General features: G+C 44.2%; 3 protein-coding genes across 4 annotated transcripts in view; 1 reads left to right on the plus strand and 2 right to left on the minus strand.

The window, feature by feature from the left end:
* Window positions 1-13,114, plus strand: part of LOC105490495 (leucine rich repeats and calponin homology domain containing 2) — a 129,607-nt gene that overhangs the window by 35,311 nt on the left and 81,182 nt on the right. For both annotated transcript variants that reach the window (XM_011756221.3, XM_011756222.3), the window contains exon 2: window positions 11,480-11,624. In XM_011756221.3, coding sequence (XP_011754523.2) covers window positions 11,480-11,624 — 145 coding nt within the window. The remainder of the gene's footprint in view (window positions 1-11,479; window positions 11,625-13,114) is intronic.
* LOC105490494 (large ribosomal subunit protein eL36-like) lies at window positions 1,585-1,911 on the minus strand. Its single transcript, XM_071088904.1, has one exon. It carries the CDS (start codon window positions 1,909-1,911, stop codon window positions 1,594-1,596), a length of 318 nt encoding a protein of 105 aa, XP_070945005.1. The 3' UTR covers window positions 1,585-1,593.
* On the minus strand, window positions 8,012-10,398 carry LOC112428140 (RBMX like 3). The gene has a single exon (XM_071088789.1). The coding sequence runs from the start codon at window positions 10,396-10,398 to the stop codon at window positions 8,029-8,031; it is 2,370 nt and encodes a 789-aa protein (XP_070944890.1). The 3' UTR covers window positions 8,012-8,028.

Below are 13,114 nucleotides of genomic sequence, written 5' to 3' on the forward strand. Positions count from 1 at the left end.
TCTAGTTTTTTGAGATGCACTGTTAGGTTGATAATTTATAATCTTTTTTTTAAATAATAGGCATTTAATGCTATAAATTTCCCTCTTACCACTGCTTTTGCTATGTCCCACAGGTTTTGGTTTGTTGTGTTTACATTTTCATTTGTTTCAAAAAATTTTTAATCTTTTGTATTAATTTCTTCTTTGATCCAGTGATTGTTCAGGAGCTTGTGTAATATCCATGTGTTTGTATAGTTTCTGAAGTTCCTTTTTGTATTGATTTCTATCCACTGTGGTATGAGAAAATAATTGATAGGATTTCATTTTTAAACATTTGTTGATACTTGCTTTATGGCCTAACATGTGATTTATCTTGGAGAATGTTCCATGCACTCATCGAAAGAGTGTATATTCTGCAGTTGTTGGGCAGAATATTCTGTAAATTTGTTAGGTCCGTTTGGTGTAAAGTCCAATTTACATCTAATGTTTCTTTGTTGGTTTCCTGTCTAGATGATCAGTCTGATGCTGTTAGTGGTGCATTGAAGTCTCCCACCGTTATTGTATCTCTCTCTCTCTTTAGGCCTAGTGATATTTGTTTTATGGATCTGGGTGCTCCAGTGCTGGGTGCATATAAATTTAAAATTGTTATAACCTCTTGCCAAATTGATCCCTTTATTATAGAATGACGTTCTTTGTCTTTTTTTAACCGTCTTTTATTTAATATCTGATTTAATTGATGCAAGTACAGCTAGGGCTGCTCACTTTTGGAATTTGTTTGTGTGGACTGTCTTTCTACTCCTTTACTTTTGGTCTATATGTGTCTTTACAAGTAATGTGAGTTTCTCGTAAGCATCATATAGTTGGATTATATTTTTAAAATCTATTTTGCCAATCTGTATCTTTTAAAGGGCATTTAATTCATTTATTTTCAAGGTTTATATTGATATGTGAGGGTTTGTTCTTGTCATATTGTTAATCATTTTCCAGTTTTATAAATTCTCTGTTTTTTTCTTGGAATGTTTGTCTTTGTGGTTTGGTGGAATTCTGTAGTGGTGCCATTTGATTTCTTTTTCTTCCTCCTTTGTGTGATTGCTTTACCAGTGAGTTTTACACTTTTGTGTGTTTTCATGATGATGAATATCACTTTTACTTCCAAGTTTAGGACTTCTTTGAGCATTTCTTGTAGGGCCAGTTTAGTGGCGATGAATTCCTCAGTATTTGCATGTTTGGGAAAGACTTCATTTCTTCTTATTTATGAAGCTTATTGCTGGATATTGAGTTCTTGGCTGACAGTCTTGTTTTTTTTGTTTTGTTTTGTTTTTATCAGCACTTTTAATATGTCATTCCCTTCTCTTCTGGCTTTTAAGGTTTCTGGTGAGAAGTCTCATGTTAGTCTCATGGAGTTTCCTTATGTAGGTGATTTTTTTTTTATTTCAGCACTTTTAATATGTCATTCCCTTCTCTTCTGGCTTTTAAGGGTTCTGGTGAGAAGTCTCATGTTAGTCTCATGGAGTTTCCTTATGTAGGTGATAGGGTGCTTTTCTCTTGATGATTTTATTTTATTTTTTTCTGTCAAGCTGTTCTTTATCTCAGGAAGAGGGCAGGGCAGGGGGCTCAGTCTTTCTTAGCAGTAATTTTCCTCATGGTGGCCAGGACATTGCTCAGCTCCTCTCGTTTCCTCTTGGTGAGGATGTGTGTCCCCACCCTTTTCTTGATGAACTTGAGGGCCTGTTTGTCCTTGGAGACCTTCAGTAACTCCTTGATTTGCCGCTCGTATGGGGTGAAGCCACACACCTCTCGGGTCATGCTCCGCACACACTTGGTATGTTTGGTCAGGCGCCTGAGGCTACGACTGTGTCTGGGCTTGCTCACATTCTTGGTCACCTTGTGGCCTTTGTTGAGGCCCACAACCATAGTGTAGCACAGAGCCATTGCTGCTGCTCTCCAGTGGTGGCTGTGGTTAAAGGCTGTCTTGCTGATTTTAGAAATCTTTTTACGTTAGACAATCTGATTATAATATGCTGTGGCAAACTCCTTTTTGCATTGTGTTTTCCTTGGGATCACTGAGTCTCCTGTGTCTGGATGTCTAAATCTTGCTATACTTGGAAAAGTTTCATTTCTTATTTTGTTAAATAGGCTTTCTAAGCCTTTTAATCTCTCATCTCCCTCAGGAATACCAATAATTTGTAAGTTTGGTCATTTTATGTAGTCTCAAATGGCACATGTATACCTATGTAGCAAACCTGCATGTTCTCCATGTGGATCCCAGAACTTAAAGTCTAATAAAAAAATAAATAAATGAAAGTAATAAGCAAGTTCAAAAAAAAAAAAAAGAAAAAAGCTTTGTTTATTCTTTTTCTTTATTTCTGTCTGACTGGATTATTTCAAAAGACCTGTCTTCAAGTTCTGAAATTCTTCTGTTTGATCTAGTGTTTCAAGTTCTGAAATTCTTTCTTCTGCTTGATCTAGTATTTCAAATGTATTTTGTATTTCCTTCAATGAATCTTTTAGTTTCAGAATTTGTGTGTGTGTATGTGTGTGTGTGTGTGTGTATGTGTGTATGTGTGTGGGGGGGGGGGAAGAGAGAGAGACTTGTTCTGTTGCCCAGGCTGGAGTGTAGTGGTATGATCATAGCTCAGTATGACCTCAAACTTTTGGACTCAAGTGATCCTCCTGCCTCAGCTTCCTGAGTAGTTGGGATTTACAAGCATGTGCCAACATGCCTAGCTAATGTTTGTATTTTTAGTAGAGACAGGTTCTCGCTATGTTGCCGAAACTGGTCCTAAACACCTGGGTTCAAGCAGTCCTCTTACCTTGGCCTCCCAAAGTGCTGAGATTATAGGCGTTAGCCACTGTACTCGGCCTTTTTATCTTTTAAAGATATTTATCTCCATGTTAAAAGGTTTTATTTGTATTCTGAATTGATTTTTTGAGTTCTTTGTATTGGTTTTTAGATTTCCCTGGCATCTCATTGAGCTTCTTTAAAATCAGTATTTTGAATTCTTTATCTGGGATTTGAGGATTTTTTTTCTTTTTTGGTTAGGATCTATTGCTGGAGAATTACTGCATTCATTTGAGGCCATCATGTTACCTAGCTTTTTCATGTTTTCTGTATCTTTATGTTGGTTTCTGCTCATCTGGCTTCATAGTTACATCTTCTTTTTTAAAAAATGACTTTCATGTGGATGGGGGACTTTTTTCTTGAAGATGTGACAATGATGTTAGTTGGGTAAGGCCGTCTGGCTTTGCTTTCAGGTGCATGCAGTAGTGAAGACTGTGTATAATTTATATGGCTATCTTCATTGTGGTAATGTGTGGTTCTTGGCGGGGCCTGTGGTGAAGTTGTGCTTGTGACTTGAGTGCCTGATGGGCCCATCATCAGGTTTTAATGGTAGCAGAAGTGTGCCAGGTATGTCTGTCCTTGTGACCTGGGACAGCATATGCTGGCTCCTGTGTTGGCAGTTTCCAGGCAGGCTAATGTTTGGGCATCTGGGTGGCTTTCTCAGATGCCAGTTTTAGTAGCAGTATACCAGGCATATAAGAAGGCTCTCGAGCTCCCGAGCAGCTGGGGTAGTGAGGGTGATAGACGTAGCAGTGGTGGTGAGATGCTCTCCTTGTTCCCTTGCACTGTGCTCTTGTGCTGGAAGTGGTTGCAACAGGCTGTGCAAACTGGCTTCTAGGTCAGAGGTGGTGCTTGCAGGTAAGAGCCAGCTGAGACTGTAGAAGTAGGGTGTTTATGCTCAGTCTCTGTCCCCTAGAAGTGCTCATGTGCCCCAGGTGGTGGATTGGGTTGTGGAACACCCAGAACCTGGCCCCCCTCCACCAGTTTGTGTTGGCATAGGGTTAGGGGGGTGAAGCTGGGTGGATCCAGACTGGGCAAGCTTGTACTCAACACCTCCCAATGGCAAGTGCATGCATGAACTATGATGTGGGGGTAGGGCAGGCAGTGTAGTCCTCACGCCTCTGGTGAAATGCTTGGGTGAGAGGTGACTGCTGCTGTGCTGAGGTCGTGCCATAGGTGCCAGGAAGGATGAGACCACTGCTGTCCCTCCCCCATCCCAGCTGTGGCAGCCAACCTGGCTGTTCTGTTAGTATGGCAGTTTGCACCTAGCCCGTAATTCAGCCATGAGCCATAGAAGCCAGCACCCAGCTCAAGACCAAGCCTCTGCAGTAACTCATCCTGCTCAGGATTAGAGCATTGGGAGCCTGGTTCCAGTGCCAGAGACTGCAGCCCATGCCGTGTCTGCTTCTTAGTTTTGGTTGTGGGATCCCCATTGATCCCCATTCCTGCTCAAGCCCCTGCTCCACAAGATGCAACCTGATCTTCCCCAATGGCCAAGACTGGTGCTGCAGATTTCCAGGACCACTCATAGTTGCTAAGAGCTAGGATTAAGAATGGCATCTTACTGTGGCTACTTAGTTCTCAGGAATTGTGTGGGACCCAGGGCATGTTGCCTCTCTGGAGCTGTTCCTTCTCATAGTCTCCTGGATGCTCCCTAAATCAGATTCAGAATTTGGGTGGGTCAGGGTGCTCTCCTGTGGCCTGAATTGTGTGATTCCCCAGTGGGAAAGTGGACTGCAGAAAGATATTCACTCTCTCTTGTATTGGGGATTCATTGCCAGTTCCCAGCCGGTCTTGACCACACAGGCTGTCTGCTTTCCTTCTCATTCCCAGATTTTGGAGTTTCCTTTCACTTTTTCTGTTGAACCCTGTGTTCCCTGTTGGATAATGTATTCAAAGTGTGATTGTCTGCATACCACTTTGGTTTTTCTAAGTGGATGAGGCATGCTGGAAATGTTTTTAGTCAGCTATCTTGGAAAACAAAGGTCAGCCTCCTGTCACTTTTTGAGCTTCTTTGATCTTTTCATATGGTTACTGTGTTTTCTTATGACCATTATTTTCAGACTTCTCTGCTTGCTGTTTTTTCTCTACTCACTTTCTAACTGTTGGCCTTCCTGATAGCCCATTCTTTGTCCTCTAATTTGATAACTCTGATATTAGGTGATGTCCTCCATTTCTGTGATTTAATAGAACTAACCATATTCCTACAACTTTCAAATTTTTTTGTTTGTTTGTTTTTGAGATGGAGTCTCATTCTGTCGCTCAGGCTGGAGTGCAGTGGCACAATCTTGGCTCACTGCAACCTCTGCCTCCCGGGTTCAAGCAATTCTCCTGCCTTAGCCTCCTGAGTAGCTGGAATTACAGGTGCGCACCACCATACCTGGCTAAATTTTGTATTTTTTTTTTTTTTTTTTTTTTGAGACGGAGTCTGGCTCTGTCGCCCAGGCTGGAGTGCAGTGGCTGGATCTCAGCTCACTGCAAGCTCCGCCTCCCGTGTTTGTGCCATTCTCCTGCCTCAGCCTCCCGAGTAGCTGGGACTACAGGCGCCCGCCACCTCGCCCGGCTAGTTTTTTGTATTTTTTAGTAGAGACGGGGTTTCTCCGTGTTAGCCAGGATGGTCTCGATCTCCTGACCTCGTGATCCGCCCGTCTCGGCCTCCCAAAGTGCTGGGATTACAGGCTTGAGCCACCGCGCCCGGCCTAAATTTTGTATTTTTAGAAAGAGATGGGGTTTCACCATTGTTGGTCAGGCTGGTCTCGAACTCCTGACCTTGTGATCCGCCCATGTCGGCCTCCCAAAGTGCTGGGATTACAGGCGTGAGCCACTGTGCCTGGCCACAACTTTCAATTTTATATATCTATCCCAGACTTCACTTAGGAGATCAAGATTCATCTGTCTAATGCCCATTTAACAGCCCCTCTTTGAGTCTCTCTCAGATGTCTCGGTTTATACAGATATAAACTTGAACCCTTCATTGCACCTCTGTTTCAAAAAAAAAAAAAAAAAAACAAAGCCAAAACCTCACCAGCAGAAGAAACTACAAAAATCCTGTTACACTCCCACTGTTTATTAGATAATATTATTTTAGCTGTCTAGGCCAGAATCCTGGGTGCCATCCTTGATTCTTTCCTCTCGTTTCTTCCACATACCTAGTTCCTTGCCACTCCCTGTGAGTACTAATTTCAAAATATATTTCAAATTTTATCCACTTTCTCTTATCCCTATTCTTGCAATCTTAATACGTTACTATCATCTATCTCTGAGACCACTGTATTATTTATGAGTGCCTAATACTAGGTATTATACAGAATAACAAACTGAGCATAATTTTGTTTTTAGGATTTCAAATTAATTGTAAATACTAATTTTGAACTCCCAGAATTCTGAAGTTACAAGAATAAGAGGTAAAACCCTAAATATAAAAAAAAAATCCTAAACTAAAAACAGTGACTTCATTTTCCTCCCTAATAGAACTGTGTGATGCTTGGGTATCTAGAGGAGGTAAGCCAGAATATTGGGAAACATTTGTTTCTAGTTCAGATTTTGGTTTCTAGTAATTCTATTGTTTTTTAAGTTATTCAGAATTTTATGGTGGGAGGAGGAAGAATAGAAATTAATTTTTATATTATATAAACATAACTTTTTTTTGCCAGTTATATAATTTTACATTAGGTTAAGAGTGAGAATATGTATCTATCTCCTCTATATGTATCTCTATATATTACATATGTAGTAATACATATGTTAATGTTCTGAATAAGGAACTTACTATATTGCTAAGTGACTAGGTCTCATCCCTTGGAATGAAGTTGAGCATTATTGATAGGAGGTTGTTTTTATGAGGGCAGACCAGATACTAAATGAGATACATTGAACTAAACTGCATGCTCTTCCTAACAGAGGCACAAAATTTTCTTACGTTTTTAACCAATTAAGTATAATGGGCTAGTGTGAGCAAAGTAAATTTCTATGATAAGGTAACTAACTTGATATTCAGGTAGTTGTTGGGGGTTTGTACCTTTGGGGACATTATTTGTCTGCCATGAATAGAGGTTATTGCTGGCATCTAGTGGGTAGATGCCAGAGATGCTGCTAAGTATCCTACAGTGGCCAGGATAGCCCCCCACAATGGTTATCAGACGTCCACAGTGGTGAGGTTGAGCCAACTCTCTTCTAGAGTATTTTTCAACCCACTACTGCAATGTGCTAAGTATTCTTCAAAATTCATTTAACAAATAAACCCTTAATAGAGTAATGGTTGTAACAATTCCATGATTTTATTTTTGTGAAAATTTAAATGAATGGAAGTATATTTGTGTGTACTTGCAATAATTTAGGAGACGAATGAATCAAGGATGAATACCAGGTTTCTGGCTTGAGCAACTCACCAGGAGGATGTTGTTGACATTGAGATGAGAAGAAAAAAAAATAGAAGTGTGGGAAAAGATCTTCATTTCAGATTTTATACTTGTAGAATTTGAGGTGCCTGAGAGATATCAAGGTGAAGTCCTGAAGATCAGAACATAGGCTTTTAGACATATCCTTAATTTGCAATTCATCAGTATATAAATATAATTTGGACCTAGGATGGATGAAATCACCCAGTAGAGTGTATATCTTTTTTTTCCCATTTACTTTTCAGATTTACTGAGTGAACATAATTTTCTTTTCATAAACATTTGATCTAAATCATTTTTGTTGTTGTTGTTGCTGGTTGTTTGGTTTTTAATACTGGGAACACTGAGATTCAGTTAGAAAGATACCCTGAAATCTGAAATACACCAATCCCTCCCACTCTCCACCCAAAATCTAGTTGGTTTAAATGAGCAGAATGATCCATTTTTCCATTTTAGGTGAGCAGATGTTTATGAAAGATCTTAGAACTGTTTGCCTCATTTATCAGGCAAATTTACAAGCAAAGAAGCCATTAATCATATTTCAACTTGTAAATAGAAGACGACTAGGACTCAGGTTCATATCTTACACTTTTAACATGAACTGGTTGAAAGAAACATTAACAATTTCAAACTAAAGAAATTTTAAGTTTTTCCTCACAAAAGCATAAAAATGGAGATCTTAACAGGAAATTCTTAAAAGGTAAAAACAACTCTTACTTATACTAGTCCTTGGGTAGTTTAATATAGAACAGGTTGTTCTTTTTGTTTCTTTGAAAAGGAATTTTTGGTCCCAAGTCTGTTCCTGCTTAGTTAGTATCTGCTCCAGCCTTCCCCTCTCTCCAAGCGGCCTCCTTGACGGCCTCCACCCCTGGGCACCCTGCAGCTCGACCAGCTGTAAGAATCATGCAGGGGAGGGCTGCTCCTTTCCATGGGCAGAGGGAGCCCAAGATCCGGTCTGCCTACCCGATCTCGACCTCTCGAGTAGCTATCGCTCCGGCCGTAACTGTTGCTGGAACTGTTGCGGCCCCCACCATAGGCGTCAGGCGAGCTGCCCAGGTACTCCTTATAGCGGCCTCCTCCTGCGTGGCGGTCACTCAGGCCGTAGCTGTTGATGGAACTGTCGTGGCCCCCACCGTAGGCGTCAGGTGAGTGGCCTCCGTACTCCTCGTAGCGGCCTCCTCCTCCATAGCGGTGGCTCCGGCCATGACTGTTGCTGGAACTGTCGCGGCCCCTGCTGTAGGTGTCGGGCGAGTGGCCTCGGTACTCCTCGTAGCTGCCTCCTCCTCCATAGTGGTCGCTCCGGCCGTAACTGTTGCTGGAACTGTCGTGGCCCCTGCTGCAGGCATCGGTGGAGCGGTCCCCGCTGTAGGCGTTGGGCGAGTGGCCCCCAGTGTGAGCCCTGGGATAGCGGCCACCACTGTGGGTGTCAGGCGAGCGGCCCCCGCTGTGGGTGTCCTGCGAGCAGCCTCGGTACTCCTCGTAGTGGTCTCCGCCTCCATAGCGTTGGCTCCCGCCGTAAGTGTTGCTGGAACTGTGGCGGCCCCCGCTGTAGGCGGCCTCGGGCGAGCGGCCCCCGCTGTAGGCGGCCTCGGGCGAGCGGCCCCCGCTGTAGGCGGCCTCGGGCGAGCGGCCCCCGCTGTAGGCGGCCTCGGGCGAGCGGCCCCCGCTGTTGGCGGCCTCGGGCGAGCGGCCCCCGCTGTTGGCGGCCTCGGGCGAGCGGCCCCCGCTGTTGGCGGCCTCGGGCGAGCGGCCCCCGCTGTTGGCGGCCTCGGGCGAGCGGCCCCCGCTGTTGGCGGCCTCGGGCGAGCGGCCCCCGCTGTAGGCGGCCTCGGGCGAGCGGCCCCCGCTGTAGGCGGCCTCGGGCGAGCGGCCCCCGCTGTAGGCGGCCTCGGGCGAGCGGCCCCCGCTGTAGGTGGCCTCGGGCGAGCGACCTTGGTACTCCTCGTAGTGGCCTCCTCCTCTGTAGCGGTGGCTCCAGCTGTAACTGTTGCTGGAACTGTCGCGGCCTCTGCTGTAGGGGATGGGCGAGCGGCCCCCGCTGTAGGTGTCAGGGGAAGGGCCTCCATACTCCTCGTAGTGGCCTCTTCCTCCATAGCGGTCGCTCTGGCCGTTGCTGGAACTGTCGCGGCCCCCGCTGTAGGCATCTGGCAAGGTGACGGGCAACGCGTCGGGTGAGCGGCCCCGGTACCCCTCATAGCGGTATCCTCCTCCGTAAGATGGCAGTGTCCCCCGCCCAGGGGTGGCGCCGCACGGGCCTCCGTAGCTCTCGAGGGGCTCTCGGTAGGAGCCTCTGCTGGGATGATCCACGTAGTCATGGTCGCGACCCCTGTAGCTGTTTTGCTTGCCATAGCCTCTCAAGGGACAGTAGTCCCGGACACTGGAGTGGCTATAATAGCGGCGGCTGTACTCTCTGAGCGCGGGGATAAAATCCCCGGGGTCGCGGCACCGGGGCAGTGGCTCCCGGAGCAGTGGGCCTGAGTAGCCCTCTCGCCCCCACATGGCCGGCGCCTTCCCAGGCATTCCACCGCCACCAGTGCGAGCCAGGCTCAACAGGGGCACAGCCCTCTTGCGGGGTGGACCGGCCCAGCGCTGCAGCTGCACGCTTGAGTAGCCATCTCGCCCCCACACAGCCGGGGCCTTCCCGCGCATTCCACTGCCAACACTGCGAGCCAGGCTCGACGGCGCGGCCCTCTTGCGGAGTGGGCTGGCCCAGCGCTGTGGCGGTGGCCCACGCTTCCTGGGCATCGGGGCCCTGTAGGGCCACTGGTCAAAATACCCCGCGTAGTCGTGGCCATCATCAGGCCCGCCCCAGGAGTGGGGTCGCTGTGGGCTGCTGCCACACCCACGGGTTCCGTGTGGGAACCTCAAGCAACTGCTGCTGCCGGGGGGCGGCGGCCCCCACCGGCTGCTCTTGAATGCTGGTTTGATGGCCCGGGCCACCTTGATGGCCTTACCATCAAGGTACTTGCCATTCAGATCTCTGGCGGCGGCCTTGGCATCTGCAGGGCTTTCGAAGGTGACGAACGCAAAGCCCCTCGATTTGTTGGTTTCTCGGTCTTTCATCAGGAAAACGTTGATGATGCGGCCATACTTGACAAACTCAGCCTTGAGGGCTTTCTCCTCGGTTTTGAGGTTGAGGCCCCCAACAAAAAGCTTCTCTGGGCGATCCGCTTCCATCATGTCTGCTTTTCGAATGGTGGGTCAGAGGCAGTGGGAGGTGATGAGGCAGCAACTCAGTCGCGGTCTTCCAGCGCTCTCGTAGAGGGCGGCTCCTACCGGTTGGGGGGTGTATCTCTCAAGAAGGAAAAGAGTACCTTAGTCATAGTTCCTGGGAATAACAACGTTTATGATACAGGTAGAGGAAAACCTAGGAAAAGAAAATAAGAAGTAGCCAGAGAGGTAGGAAGAGATCCCAGAAGTGTAGTCTTCTAAGCCAAAGGAAAATAATCTTTCCAGACATATGGAATGGTTATTGATATGGTGGTTGTTGGTAACATTGGTGGATGTGAGAGTGGATAGAAACCAAATTGTAGTGGGTTGAGAAGTCCATGGTAAGTAATAAATTTAGTTGTGTTGTAGATTTATGTAAGTTTGGCTGTAAAAGAAGAGGCAGATGGAGGGGGATGTGGGATCGTGGGAGGTATTTTTGTGTTTGCTTTTAAAGATCAGAGATAATTCTTCATTGGTATTTTAAAAGACAAATCACATATTTGAAATTTAGGTATACTGAAGCATATCAAATACGTTTGGTTAATAGACATGCATTCTGTGAGTTTTTTTTTTTTTTTTTTTTTTTTGAGACAGAGTCTCGCTCTGTCACCCAGGCTGGAGTGTAGCGGCGTGATCTCAGCTCCCTGCAACCTCCGAGCCTCCTGGGTTCAAGCGATTCTCCTGCCTCATCCTCCTGAGGAGCTGGGATTACAGGGGCCCACCACCCCATCCGGCTAATTTTTGTGTTTTTAGTAGAGACAGGGTTTCACCATGTTGGCCAGGCTGGTCTCCAACTCCTTAGCTCAAAAGATCTGCCTGCTTTGGCCTGCCAAAGTGCTGGTATTACAGGTGTGAGCCACTGCGCCCAGCCGTATGAGTGTATTTCTAAATGATGTTTTTTGCCTTCAAGGTATTGATGGATAATATTCTATATTTTAAAGTATTTTAAGTAGCTTAGATTCTAAGTGATTCAGCAAGTGTGAAAATAGTTCTTTTAATTACCATAGATATTGGTATATGTTTAATACTCAGACACTATTTTTTTTTCCAGATCTTTCCAGAAATCGTTTTACAGAAATTCCTTCTGATGTCTGGTTATTTGCACCCCTTGAAACATTAAATTTATATCATAATTGCATCAAAAGCATTCCTGAAGCCATTAAAAATCTGCAGATGTTAACGTACCTTAACATTAGGTAAGGAAACAATTTAAAAATAAATTTTGGTTTTTATTGTCGTTCTAATCCTTTTTTAGTGGCAAAGGAATATGTTTGATTTGGCTGTGTAGCTTAAATTTATCTCAACAGTATCTTATTTGTGTTTTTTATATGTTCACATTATTTTGTAGGCTTTTCTTGAGAGCAGAGCTTTGCAAACTTTAACACACAGGAATTACCTGGGGATCTGTTAGAATGCAGATTGTAATTTCTTAGGTCTGTTGTGGGGCCTGCATTTCTAACAAGCCCCTTGGCAATGCTCATGCCTACCTGCTGGTCCTTAGACCTCAGTTTGAGTAGCAAGGCTTTAGACCATAAATATTTTCCAGAAATTATAGCACCACAGTACAGATTTTATATGCATCCTTAGATATGTGCAACAAACAGTACTTGAGTTATTTTTTCTCACTTTTGTGACTTCTTGCTTCTACTTCAAGGATGGTTAGAGTGGGATGAGAATATTGAAAGGTTTGGAAGTGGATGACAGTTCATGTTTATACTTAGTAAGTACTTACCATGTGCTAGGCCGTGTTCCAAACACTTTACCCATATTACGTTATCTAGTTTTCATGACAGCATTTTGAGATAGGTACTGTTGTTATCCCTGCATTACAGATGAGGAAACTGGGTTAAGCTCTTTGTCCAAATTCATAGATATATTCAGCAAGTGGTAGAGCCAAGATTAAAATCAAAGCAGTCTGGCTGTAGAGCTCTCATTCATACATAGCTTTTACCCTATATATATAAAAGAGTGAACACTTACTAAGTATAAGAAAAAACTTTCCCTGCCAAATCAGTAACATTGAATGAAAATTGATATATTGTGACTTAATTTTAGAAACTTTTTCTTTTTTTATTCAGTTGGAAGGGATAATCTCCTCATTAACCAAGTTACTTGTCTAAATTCCCATATGGAGAAGTAGTAAATATAATTAATATACATAAATGATAATGTTCCCTTCTCACTGTGATATATCAATTCTTTTATATGACTCTCCTAGTGGTGTTACCTGACAGTACAAGCTATTTTAACTGAAACCACTTTACACCTTAAAATGTGTGAGGGAGGTTTCCTTCCATAGATGTCAGTCATTTGGGTTGTCCTTTCTCTAAGTAGGTATAAATCTCCTTGGCCTGGCTTAGGAGAGGTTTGAGGAAAATGAGGTGTTTTTAAGTTTTGTCTTTGCTTCTGTTTCATTTTGTTCTTTTGCGGAAAAAGTGATTTGCCAAAAACTGAATTACATTTCTCTATTAACACATATGGTAATCTTAGTTTTACTAAAATGTTCTCTAATTCTATCCTGTCATGATCTGTAAAAGTCAACTTTGATTTTTTTTTTACAGTCACAAAAATCTTTGAGCAAACTATATTGAAATAACATTTGTTCTAGTGAGTGAATTCCTCTTTAAAGCATGTAGTAAAAAAGGGACAATTAATAATTTGTTTGCCAGTATGAAGAAACCAGATC

Source organism: Macaca nemestrina, chromosome X, assembly GCF_043159975.1.
Source record: "Macaca nemestrina isolate mMacNem1 chromosome X, mMacNem.hap1, whole genome shotgun sequence".
In the NCBI taxonomy this organism is placed as follows: domain Eukaryota; kingdom Metazoa; phylum Chordata; class Mammalia; order Primates; family Cercopithecidae; genus Macaca; species Macaca nemestrina.